Here is a 13,453-nt window from a genome sequence, read left to right as displayed (position 1 = left end):
GTGTATACACGACTGTGTCACCCTATACAATGACAGTGTATACACGACTGTGTCACCCTATACAATGACAGTGTATACACGACTGTGCCACCCTATACAACGACAGAACCACCCTGTGCCAACACGGCTCTGAGAAGAACTCACAGCCGCTAAAATGCCAACTGCTCAGGAAAAGGAGAGAAGCACTAACAAGGAACAAGCAAACACTAAGTTACACACGTGGGGTCAGCCCTGCATGTCCTCCCACAGAGGGGGCGCTTCTCCCTGCATATTATCACCAGCATGAAACCACGAAGGACCAACAAGCTCCTCACATCCCGACCTCTTTTCTGGTTCCTTGGAAGTTTGAAAGTGCTACCGACACTGGCAGCACCATAAAGTTATTCTATATATTTCGAGTTAGAGCGAGAAAAGATCAAACTTCTCCCTTTCTTTCACGTCCCCTACCAGAATAAGTGACGGCTACATCGGAGCTTGCGGGCAGTTTCACAGACAATGGCTGAGGCAGAATGACAGTGTGGCTTGGTTGTGCACGGCCACATCTCTCAGCAGGGCTGAGAGAGCAGAAACCTCTTGCATATCAAGTAAACTCGACTGAGGGGACGCAGAGTTCAGACGCGTGCAGCGGGGTGGTTAACTGTGTGCTCGTCGTCAGATCCCAACCAAAGCTTTCCGATGAAATGGAAAAGCTTAAGTAGCTTTGGCCAAGTCTGCCTAAATTACTAGGCTGGTACTTAACTACGTGTTAAGAATGAGAGAGGAGGTTCTACTTCAAACACAGTGCTAAGAACCGATGGTAAGAGCCGATTCGCTAAAACAAAACTGTAGAGCTCACTACTTTTCCCTTTCCTACTTTTACAAGAAGAATTAAAACAAGGCTGAGAGGTGTGGTCCAAAGAGCATGGGCTGCAGACCTGGAGAGATCTGGCTTCTCGTGCTGGTTCTGGAATCTCTCAGTGTGGGGTCCTGGGGAGATCTCAGCCCGAAGCCTCGGTTTCCCAGCCTACAGCTGGGGAGGAGGAGACCTCTGCCATGAGGTGGTGGGGGAAATTCATACCAGGGCTTAGTTTGATCTGCTGCACGGGTTCCAGAAACTCTGGGTAGCTAGAAGTTTGTCAAGACTTATCTCAGAGCTTGGGACTAGAATTGTGATTGTAACAGGCGACAGGCAATATATGATGGATCAAGATTTTCTGCAGCATTCCACAGATAAACGATTCAAGGTTCTGTTCACATTATATTCCCTTCCCTGTCTAATTTCTAAGCTACAAGTGTGACTGTTTGGTGGCTTAGCATTAAGAGTTGGTATATCTAAACCTGAAATGCTTGTGTTTTATATTTACAGTGGAATTATACTAGCTAAAAGGAAAAATAAAAAAAAAATAAACAAACAGAAAAACCCTAAAACAGGTATAGTAAGCCAGTACACTGGAAGTCTGTAACTAACTTAAAGGAGAAAGGAAGCTTTGGGTTGGTCATTATATTTTAAGTGAAGAATAAATACAATTTGTCACTTTACCTGATGCCTAAAGAAAAGAGCTGAATTCACTATTCAACTAAAAGCTACTTTCACTTTTTATCACTGTCATCTGTCACCCGGTCAATAGATTTTCTAGAGGCTAAAACAGTGTAATTCAAGAATGTATCCAGCAGGTGGCAGCACCAGATCAACAAATCCACCCGCCAGCAAAGCAAAAAGAAAAAAAGACCACCAGCAACCCTCAAACTATCAAGTCTATAAATAAACATTACATTTTTATTGGGTCCAAAGACCTCAATGCTTACATTAAAAATCGTCTGCTCCTGCAATTAGCACTATTAAACTGGGAAAATCTGAGGGAAGGAAATGGACCCAGCCAAACAATGTTGCTACCTTGTGGCCACATTAAGAGCATCGATTTTACATACCATTTGTAATCTCCAATAATGCTGATCGTGTTGAAGGCATCAGCAGCCCACGTGACCGGTCGCTGATTGAGAACTTGGCGCAGTGTGAAGCGGTGCTCGCCGGGGTCCTCTGTATTCATAAAGTATTCAAATACGCCAGTCTGATCAGCAAAATTCGGAGCTTCGCTAAAAAACGGGTAATCTGTTCAGAACATAATAAACTCTGATGAAGATCAAATCCTTACAGGATATTTTTTGTCCTCTGAGATTTAATGGTACATTTTAAAACACCGTTGAAAAGTTTTAAATAAGAAAATGAAACATCTTAACCAGCGAAAGTTTGGGGTTTGTTAATAAAGAAATACGTACCGATTTTTATATCATCATTATTTAACATCCATGTGGTCAGTTTGACATACAGACTTATATATATATTTGATCTGTACAACTGCTTAAGAGGAGAGAGCTGGAGTAAGGCAGACCTGGGTTCAAATTCTTGCTCAGTCTGTCTACCCCCCCCCCCCGCCACCCCCCCCCCCTGCCCTCCCCCAGGCAAGCTGCTTGACTGCCTTGTTTCCCAAGTCTGCTCATTTTGAAGAGGGGAAGAGGACAAGAGAGCAAATGAAGCATGCACGTAACATGTGCACATACGCTAATCCTTAGCAAGGGCTCAACGAGAGCTCTGTTATTCCTGATACCTGTCAGACAAGGTTCTGAACAACTGGTCACAGTCATCAGCTGAGAGGACCTTAGAAAAGGCTTACCTGGAGATGTTTTCTTTGAACATATATACCCTGATGTATTAATGTCACCTCATTAAAATTAATAAAAATTTATAAAATAAAATAAAAAGATAAAAGGCTTACTAGACCAAACACAGAATTTAGAAATCACAAAACTTCTTCTACTTCTAAAATGGAACAAAAACCAGTTTTGAGCCTAGGCTATCGGTCTCTTCTTAGTTTTATTAAGTTAGACTATAGTCTTACAATAATGAAGGCTCTAGACGAGCAATTTTCGTCATAATATCTTACAGCTGTTCTCACTTCGTGCTGGTTGGCAGGCAATATCTCTACTACTGCTGAAAACGGAAACCGAGTTACATGGTAGTAACGGAAACGCACCCACATTGAAGTCGTCCTTGTAGACACGTGGGAAGGGCTGGGACTTGGGAGGCGGCGGGTAGCTGCCCTTGCTCCCAGTGGTGAGAGTCGTGAGTGTGAACAGCTCGTCCTCTTGCAGCTCCAGGGAGAAGCTGCCGTCAGTGTCGAGCAGCTGAAACAGAACACCTCATGGTCAAGGTCAAGGTCTCCGGCACATATCATTTGGGCAAAATAGCTTTATAAAAATAAGCTTCAAGATAAGCCCAACTCAGCCCTGGTTGGTTGGCTCAGCGGTAGAGAGTCGGCCCAGCATGTGGAAGTCCCGGGTTTGAATCCAGGTCAGGGCACAAAGGAGAAGCACCCATCTGCTTCTCCACCCTTCCTCCTTTCCTTTCTCTCATCTTTCTCTTCCCCTCCTGCAATCAAGGTGACCTGGGCACTCCATGGCCTCTGCCTCAGGTGCTAGAATGGCTCCGGTTGCAACTGGAGCAATGCCCCAGATGGGCAGAGCATCGCCCCCTGGTGGGCATGCCGGGTGTATCCTGTCAGGTATATGAGGGAGTCTGTCTCTGCCTCCCCTCCTCTCACTTCAGAAAAATACCAAAAACATTTTAATTAAATAAATAATTGCTTTTAAATAAAAAGATAACCCCAACTCGTTTCTGTTAGAACTTCCTAACCACTTGTACCGGACATACCTCATATCAAGGCCCTAAGAATTTTTTTTTAAGTTTCTTTGAAGACTTTATAAGATTTTACTTCATAGAAAGTATTTTTAAAACAATTTCACTACATGGAGGGAAATCCCAAAATCTATTTCTGCTAGTCTATTCTTTTCCATTAGGCTGTCAGCTCCTCAAAGCTTATATACATTCAATACACATAACTAAGAGATCTCCTTACTTTTTAAGAATCAATTTTTTTTACTTTGGTAGAAAAATTCATAAAATCTCACTGTTGACTCAGGTGTCACAGTCATAAAATCCCTTTTACTACTAAGAAAAAAAGTCCAATTCATTATATGCTCAACATATATTTCAATTAGCAAATTAGGTTTCTATCACATTTATGACCTTAGCGACTTAATCTCTGTAAGCCACAGTTTCCTCATCTCCAAAATGGGGAAGAAATATACATACTTCATAGGGCTGTTGCAAGGGTGAAATGAGATAATATTTCTCCAGCGCTCTCAGCCCCAGGAGTGACCTGTGAGAAACACATCCTCTGTTCAACTGCTCTATGCTAAGTGTGGCCTCGGAGGACACTGCAATCTTTCGCATAGTTAATGCAGACATTCGATGTATCCCTATCTAATGAAATTTGAGCAGCTTTTTTTCTCCTTTGACCCAAAGGGGGTTATAGCCTACCTTTGCTTTAATAATACATAACTGTTCAGAGATCTATGAAATATCTAACACCATACTCTGGCTCAGAAATAACCCCAAATGATATGATTTTTTCCTATGGGGAAAATCAATTTTATTATGCTATTTCTTGTACAAAAAGTAGAGCCCGGAATTTAATACTTAATGGGTGTTCAATCGTTGAGAGTGACTAGTGGAGTCACAGGATATAAGCAATTTCCAGAAAAAGTCTATTTGTGTCAACTGGGTGAAGTAATGTGCTTGCTGAGGCCACTCCACTCTCCGAACGTTGCCCGAGACCACCACCACATACTCAGCACGAGACAGGCATGTACTTAGGCACCTGGGATAAACATCCAGCTGAGGCAGGGCCCGCGCCTCACGGTGTCCAGTGTGCTGGAATGCTTAGCTAGACAGGCACATATATCTGGGTGGCTGTGAGCTGAGGCTGGTGGGCAAAGCCCCGGAGAAAGTGACACTTAAGCTGAGTCTCGAAGGAGGACAAGGATATGTGGAGAGGCATAGAAGGACGGACAGGCACGTGCCAAGTCACAGGAGTCACCAAACCGGCATGCCATGCTCTGAAAACTGCAGGAAGGGTAATCTGGGAGGCCAGCTTCAGTGGACCGGCATCTGGGAAGGCAGATGGCCTCCCCCCCTCGAGGTGATGATGAGGGTCACCGACGGCGCTGAGGATGTGAGCTCACAGGGAAAATCACGGAGGCGCTCTGAGCAAGCGACGGCCACAAAGCAGACCTGCATTTTAGACACATGGCTCCAGCAGCAGTGTGACTGACAGGGACTGAGGAGAGTCAGACTGAAGGCTGGAGAAACAGGAAGCAGGTTCCCAAGTCCCGGAGCGAGGAAATGAGGAATGGAGACACGCAGGAGCAACGGAACAGGGACCTGGGACCTGGGACCAGGGACCAGGGAATGGGGAAGGGGTAAAAGGACAGGTGGATGACAGGACCCACTATCTCTGAGCACTGGCGGTACAGAAAGGGTGGGTGGGAAAGACAGTTTTAAAGGAAACTCAAATTTCAGACTGGGGCAAACAAGAGATGGAGGGCCATTCACCAGGACAAACTAAGTACCTAAAAAGACAGACACGCTGCCTGACCAGGCGGTGGCGCAGTGGATAGAGCGTCGGACTGGGATGTGAAGGACCCAGGTTTGAAACACCGAGGACCCCGGCTTGAGCGTGGGCTCATCTGGTTTGAGCAAGGCTCACCAGCTTGAGCCCAAGGTCGCTGGCTTGAGCAAGGGGTCACTCGGTCTGCTGTAGCCGCCCCCCCCCCCCGTCAAGGCACATATGAGAAAGCAATCAATGAACAACTAAGGTGCCACAACGAAGAATTGATGCTTCTCATCTCTCTCCCTTCCTGTCTGTCTGTCCTGTCTGTCCCTCTCTCTGTTTCTATCACACACACAAAAAAAAAAGACAAAACATGCCTATAAAACAGAAACTGCCCTGAAAGGGAATTTCTATTTAAAAGGTTAAGGACGACTTTATTTCTATTATGCTTCAACCATATGAATGATAAAAGTTCTTAATTCAGTAATCAAATTTCTGGGGTTTTTTTTACTGTTGCAATGGTCAAAATATAGGAACTTATGTTAAAACTACCCATAGAGAATCCCGCTGCTCGAGAAGGACGGTCAGGGGCGGCTTTCCGAGCTTGCTGTGCCACACCTGCAGCTCCGGGATCTTGCTCTGAGGACAGAACACAGGAGACAGCACAGTGAGTGGCCGTCACACACTCTCGTGAGGGAGGGGTCCCACAACCAGCACCAGCAAGGACAAACTGCGTCGATGTGTATGCTGTTTCTGTTTACCACAAGGCCCACCTCAAACTTTAAATGGTGACATTTTGAAAGTAGAAAGATGTTATTCAAGCAAATATTTTATTTCCTATAAATCTACAGACTTCTGGCAAAAGTTTAATGATTTTAATGCCCTAGCTTCAAAAATATTCATTACTGTATCTGTATAAAAAGCTTTTAATTTTTTTTCTGAGGCCCTGACCGGTTGGCTCAGTGGTAGAGCATAGGCTCAGCGTGTGGATGTCCAGGGTTCAATTCCCAGTCAGGGCACACAGGACAAGTACCCATCTGCTTCTCCTCCCCACCTCTCTCGTTTCTCTCTCTGTGTCTGTCTCTCGTTTCTCTCTCTCTCTCTCTCTCTCTCTCTCTCTCTCTCTCTCTTTCTTCTCCTCCTGCAGCCAAGGCTCCATTGGAGCAAGTTGGCCCCGGGTACTGTGGATGGCTCCATGGCCTTGCCTCAGGCACTAAGAAGAGCTCAGTTGCTGAGCAACAGAGAAACACCCCCTAGTGGGCTTGCTGGGTGGACCCCGGTCAGGGTGCTGGCAGGAGTCCGTCTCTTGGCCTCTTCTCCTCACACCGGAAAGAAAAGTTTCCTGGTATTAAGAATAATTCCTTACAAGGATCGGAGAGGGAGGAGAGGAAAGAGGGACAAATACATGGTTACAGAAAATGATTTGACTTTGGGTGATGGGCACACAACACAATCAACAGTTCAAATGCTATAGAAATGTTTACTTGAAACCTATGTACTCTATTGATCAATATCACCCCTTTAAATTTAATTTGTAAATAAATTTTAAAAGAACAATTCTTATGTGTTTGGTAGTCAGAAAGGGCACTGTACTTTTTGTATTCAAATCTAACAACAGCCAGACATAGCTAGAACATATGTCTTTTTTTTTTTTTTTTTTTTTTCACAGCATACCATAAAGATCAATCTTGCAAATTCCCTGGACTACATAATTGATGCTTCTACTAATAAGAATGACTGTTAAGTGTTTTTAAACAAACAGAGAGTTTTTCCTCCTAGTGGCTTCTGTAGCGTTAGACCAAAACCAATCAGCAGATAGAAGTCAGCATGCTCTTAGCCATTCACATGCAAACTCTTAATGTCTGTGACACACGGTTTCCCTTAAGAACTGCTAGCCTGTGATCAAATATATAAACTCTCTCAAGATCAAAACCAAAATAAAAGTCCCACATATTTACTTACGAAAGAGCCATTGAGAACAAAGGTAGCAAGTTGCTGAGACACGTTGAAATAAGGAAGAAATGGCCGTATACACTTAGAATGTCTGTGGCTCTGCGGAAACACAAGATCACATACGTTATCCAAGTGATGCACAAGTCATCTCAGGAGAAAACATTAAACACCTGATGCCCAAGATTAATGGAAAGTGTACACATTCAGTAACAACTATGAGTTTATTTCAAAATTTTAAGGATTCTTTTCTAATATAACCTTTACTGAATGTCCATTTAGTCAAAGTAAAGCTCACTGACGTTTTGACTGAATCAAACTTTGAATTCATAGCAAAATTCCAGTCATTTTACAACACTCACGTTAATTTTTACGTGATAACTACTTTCCAAGTAGAATACATCAAATAAAGGCAAATGCAGATCCATGTAAAATTCGTACACAATGTTCATAGGCTAAAAGCAGAATCTACAACCGAACTTCCATCATCGGGTGACTGGATAAATACCCTGGGATGTGTCTCTACCATGAGGTACCCCAGCAACTGGAGGAACCGCACCCCATGGATGGATCTCGGAACAAGCATACTGAGCGCAAACAGCAAGACAAGAAACAGTGTACACTGTGTGGTTCCACTGACATAGAAGTCTGGACAGTGCAAACTGTTCTTCAGTGACATGAAACTGATCAGGGAAGTCACAGTGTGTGAGGAGGAGCAGGACGGAGGGACTATTTCTAAAGGGACACGAGTACTCTTTCTGGTGGGTGATGGATACACATTCACGTACCGTGATTGTGGTGATGGTTTACTGGGCATACACATGTTAAAACTTCTGAAGTTATATACTTTACATATGTGTTTGAAGGGGATCAGAAATATGCCACCCCAAAATATGACACTTTGGTAGAAAGACTAAATGGAAGATATCTGAGACCCAACCGATGCATAAAAAAGTCTGGTGTGAGGTTCTCTTATCTGACTAAAAGTAGCAACTTCTGGGAAATAAGGCTGCCGTAATCCCTCTTCAGGGTGGATGTACCCCAGAGAGGAAACTGGGAACAGTGACCTCCCCCAGATCTCAGGGCGCTGTATGGCCCTGGAGGAGAGGGAAGGACCCCCCACACCAGTACCGCCCACTGCTCTCACGGACTTCCTCGTCTCCTGTTTGCTCTCCTGAAAACCTGTGTATCTTTCCAAAAAGACATCTATTTTCCCAAAAGCGCCCACTACTTACTAAGCTCTAACCAAATCCTAGCCACCCCTCTGAGTTCCTCATCGCTGAGTTTCCCCATGTGTCCATGCCCTGCGTGTACCCAGCAATCGTTTTCTCCTCTCAGGTTAGTCTGTCTTTCGTCAGGTTAATTTGGGGCGCCCCAGACGCCGAACATGGAAAGGTATGGGGAAAAGTTTCTTCCTCCGCTACATACTATACATTCTATGCTTAACCTTCAGAAGCCAAAAAATAAAACAGTGAGTTAATCCCCCGCCCCCCCCAAAAAAAAAAACAACAAGGAATTACCATAGTTTCAATGATGATGGTGAGGTTACCTAAGCCGTCCGTCAGGGCCACGTAGCTTCCTCCTTTCTCTAAATGGCCCACTGTCTTCAGGTACCGCCAGCCTGGTCGAGTAAACTGAGTAGTGTGAGCTACAGGAAAGCAGAGAGAGACCCAAATAAGGTAAAAAATGGTATTAAAAGGGTTTCTTTTAAACAAGAAAAACCATCTGCTGATTTCAGTCTGCTTAAGTCTAACAAGCTATTTTTATTCTGGAAGAAAATATTTGCCAATTACATGTCCCAAATTTGCATCAATTAGTCCAGTGAGGTCAGGGGTAGTCAACCTTTTTATCCCTACCGCCCACTTCTGTATCTCTGTTACTAGTAAAATTTTCTAACCGCCCACCGGTTCCACAGTAATGGTGATTTATAAAGTAGGGAAGTAACTTTACTCTATAAAATTTATAAAGCAGAGTTACAGCAAGTTAAAACATATAATAATAATTACTTACCAAGTACTTTATGTCGGAATTTCGCTAAGTTTGGCAGAATAAATCTTTATAAAACAACTTACTATAGTTAAATCTTTTTATTTATACTTTGGTTGCTCTGCTACCACCCACCATGAAAGCTGGAATACCCACTAGTGGGCAGTAGGGACCAGGTTGACTACCACTAAGTGAGGTGGTACAATTGTGGGAAGGTTCATAGAATGGTAAAAATAAAAGAACCACACCTTGTCAGTTCATGAATACTGTCTTTTTCTAAGAGTAAAATAAAGTTATCCCCTTTGTTCATCTCTATATAACCCATCCTAATATCACTACAAAAAGAAAAGATTAAAAAAAGTTAATGCATTTCAGAATCTAAGCTTTACGGTTTCAAACAAGTATATTTCCACAATATATATTGATTGGGTATCTCCTACGCTGGCCCTGAAATATTTCGAGCAGTACTTGACATCCCAACCCCACATCCAAAAAAGCCAGTTTCAGCATTTAAGGAATTAACCAAACAGGTCATGTGCCAAAGTAGCGTAATGATAATCTTTAAAATTACCATATTTTTTGCTCCATACAATGCACTTTTTTTTCCCAAGAAAGTGGAGGGAAAAATGCTCATGCATCTTATGGAGCAAAAAATACAGTTTTTTTTTTTGTTTGTTTGTTTTTTTGCATTTTTCTGAAGCTGGAAACAGGGAGAGACAGTCAGACAGACTCCCGCATGCGCCCGACCGACCGGGATCCACCCAGCACGCCCACCATGGGGCGATGCTCTGCCCACCAGGGGGCGATGCTCTGCCCATCCTGGGCATCGCCATGTTGCAACCAGAGCCACTCTAGTGCCTGAGGCAGAGGCCAAGGAGCCATCCCCAGCGCCCGGGCCATCTTTGCTCCAATGGAGCCTTGGCTGCGGGAGGGGAAGAGAGAGACAGAGAGGAAGGTGCGGCAGAGGGGTGGAGAAGCAAATGGGCGCTTCTCCTGTGTGCCCTGGCCAGGAATCGAACCTGGGTCCTCCGCACTCTAGGCCGAACGCTCTACCGCTGAGCCAACCAGCCAGGGCAAAAAATACAGTATTTTATTAAATATTTTAACACACCATTTGGTTCAGAATATTTTTTTTCTTATTTTCCTCCTTAAAACCCTAGGTGTGTCTCATGGTCGGGTGCGTCTTATGGAGAGAAAAACACAGTAGTTGAGAAAGAGCAGTGCAGGAAGGACACTGTGCCCTCCTGTCTGTCCCCCTGGAAGCAGGAAACATGCCCCAGGTGAAAGGCACGCCCCCTGCACCAGGGACCAGAGACGCCCTGTTGCCCGCGACAGGAAAGTCACAGCGGAGAAAGCGAGTGAGCACACTGCTTAGTCTCTCCACTAACAGCACCTACGCCGGTTCTGCTGTTTCGTCAGTTCTTCACACATTCATTCTTCTTTATCGAAGAAGTATATCAACAGCCTGCTTTGATCACTTCGTAGGTCCGTATTTATGAGACCGCCATGTGCACAAACGTAAATTTGTGGGGGGTTTCTTTCCGTCCTGATCGTCTGTCTTGTGTCTTTCGATTATTAGACGGCCGTAAGAACGAAGAGAATTAGGGCGAAATTTCCGCCCTCCGTGAGTATTATTTCCGCCCTCTCCTTTACGTATTTTCTGCTCTGTGTCTTAGAAAGGAAATTAGGGAGTGAGCGACGGTACGAGAACCTACCTGATATCCAGATGGGAGGCTGGACCACATAGTGCCCACTCCACGGCTCCTGAGCGGTCATCAGTCCGCTGCGCCCGTACGGCAACTGCTCATAGTAACTGGCCACCAGATTCCAAGCGATGGTTCTAAAAGAGGTGTTTGATAAGAGAGAAAGACCAAAACAGCTTGTGATAAAAACGTACATGCCTAGAAGCCTACAAGTAAAAAGACTTAAATGTAATTTATATAAATACATGCAAATAACCGAAAAATGACCACCCAAAACAAGAAAATAGAAGCTAAGTTCATTCACATTTTAAAAAATCTAGTGCTAGATGTGTCTAAATACTGTGAATGGTGAGTCACATAATAAAAACAAACAAATGCATATAAGGTGAGCAATTTTTACTGAGCAATGGCAGAACCAGGACACGGATCACGCCCTACCAGCACCAGCCTGTCACAAATTTGAGTCAAATACCAATAAAAGCTTTATCCATACCTGCTTTCTTTGTGACAGTCAGCCTTCTGAATGCCCCAGTTTCATGATATAATTTTATGAATTTGACTCTTAGAAATTAAAAGTTTTAAAATTGAGAACTCTTAAGAGTCTGACTGCCTGGGTTCAAATCATGGTCCCAGCACTTAACCAAAGAAGGATAAGAACTGTCCCTAGCTCGTGTGACTGCTGTGAGAATTAAATGTCCTAATGCACCAGAGAGGGCAGGACAAGGTCTGGGCGGTAGCACAGCAGTGATTCCGCTTCGTCTACGAGTCCTGACCGGGTCAGCTTGCTGGTCTATATATTTGTATTCAGATGTCCACAGTGGGTGCAGACCCCCACAATTGTGACTGTGGCTCTCAGGAGCAGCCAGGGGCAGAAGGGACGTTGGCCCCCTCATCATGTTAAATAGAATGAGTTGGAATTTGTAATGGACTTTTTCAGGAATAAGTATACAAGGGTTCCTCACAACTTAAAAAAAAGAAATCCTAGAGCTTACCCACAGAATCTTATTTTCTTATTAAGTCTTCACATATTTAAAAAAAATGACAGAGTGATAGTCTTAGAAGGTCAAAGCATTCTAATTCTGTCAACACAAAGTAGAAATAATAGTCACAACTTTCAAAAATCCTTACTACCATTGAAAATTTTAAGCGTTCTCAGGATTCTACGTGGGGGTCCCAAGATGCATGGCTTGTCTGGCTAGGGCTGGAAACAGATTCAACTACCTGGGGAGCTCTTCGTAATATACACGATGCCTTGAAAATCTATAGACCTCTGACCCAGACACTGAGTCCATTTCCAAGAACACACCCTGAGGAAATAATTATCGACGTCTATAAAGATAGCGGTACACAATTGGTCATTTCAGGGTGGACTGAGCTATTACGGGAAACAGTAATAAGTTCCATTTCTAGGGAGGAGGGCATTCAGTGAGGTAGAATATATTTTCTACATGACTGTCTCCTGAGTATTTGTGGCAATCAGAACCACCGGGGCACGGACGAGACCCCGGCTCCCAGGACCCTCCCCGGGACCCAGGCTCAGTAGGACTGGGCCGCTGCCACTCAATCAGTATAAGCAAGTGTCTCAGGTGCTTCTGGGGAGAAGGCGAGTTTCGGAAATTCTGCTTTATCTCAAACAAATAGATAAATATTAAGAGTGATCACGTTGAGTTACACTTAAATACGAGAAAAGGTCCACAATGCCTTGTTAAGTGAGAAGCAGCTTATTTACTGAACATTATATAGTAAGCTCGGAACTTTGTATTATAATTTTACATATATAATATAAATGGGGAGACATTTAGCAAAATTTTAAGAACAGTTCCTTCTGACTGGCAAAAGTCTCAGTGACTGTATAATACTTATACGCAGTTACTAAAGCCTCTGCCATGAGCACGCATGACTCCTAATAAAATTAAGTTATTAGAACCAAACTCCCCATGATGAGCATCTTTTCTTCAAAAAGAGAAGAAAAAGAATAAAGGAGGCTGTCAGAATAATATCTCAGCTCACATGAACATCGCAAAGGTATGTATTGGCTTGCTTCGGTTCTATTAATTTTTGTTGTAGAAAGCTGATTTGAATCTAATTACAATGAAGGCTTCTCAAAACATTTAAGAAATGCTTCCTCAAGAAATAAAAAAAAAAAAGAGCTGTGTTCTCGCTGCAGAACCTCTGTTTTGTAAACAGTTATACAAATTAAGTGACGCTCCAAGGAATCGATCAGACAGATTGGGAAGTGGATAGTCCACAAGATAACTTGTCTAATCTTTCCAATGGTCACCATCATAAAAAATGAGGAAGAAAGAAAATGACTCTAGATTAAAAGAGATGTTAAGGTCGTGACATCTAAATGTACTGCATAGTGCTCGATTGGTTCTTTAAAAA

The 13,453-nt window shown here is 43.5% G+C and overlaps 1 protein-coding gene and 1 non-coding gene across 5 annotated transcripts in view; both read right to left on the bottom strand.

The window, feature by feature from the left end:
* GALC (galactosylceramidase) overlaps nucleotides 1-13,453 on the bottom strand; it is a 45,180-nt gene that overhangs the window by 10,479 nt on the left and 21,248 nt on the right. For all 4 annotated transcript variants that reach the window (XM_066276310.1, XM_066276313.1, XM_066276311.1 and 1 more), the window contains 6 exons: nucleotides 11,081-11,205; nucleotides 8,900-9,027; nucleotides 7,392-7,481; nucleotides 5,982-6,068; nucleotides 3,012-3,162; nucleotides 1,909-2,089 (listed from right to left, as the gene is read on the bottom strand). In XM_066276310.1, the coding sequence (XP_066132407.1) occupies nucleotides 1,909-2,089; nucleotides 3,012-3,162; nucleotides 5,982-6,068; nucleotides 7,392-7,481; nucleotides 8,900-9,027; nucleotides 11,081-11,205 (762 nt within the window). The remainder of the gene's footprint in view (nucleotides 1-1,908; nucleotides 2,090-3,011; nucleotides 3,163-5,981; nucleotides 6,069-7,391; nucleotides 7,482-8,899; nucleotides 9,028-11,080; nucleotides 11,206-13,453) is intronic.
* Nucleotides 10,364-10,440, bottom strand: TRNAS-AGA (transfer RNA serine (anticodon AGA)). Its single transcript has one exon. It is a non-coding gene; the product is annotated as a tRNA-Ser (tRNA).

Source organism: Saccopteryx bilineata, chromosome 4 (assembly GCF_036850765.1).
Source record: "Saccopteryx bilineata isolate mSacBil1 chromosome 4, mSacBil1_pri_phased_curated, whole genome shotgun sequence".
NCBI classification, from domain to species: domain Eukaryota; kingdom Metazoa; phylum Chordata; class Mammalia; order Chiroptera; family Emballonuridae; genus Saccopteryx; species Saccopteryx bilineata.
The sequence above is the reverse complement of the archived record's forward strand: the minus strand, read 5'-3'. Positions and strand labels throughout refer to the sequence as shown.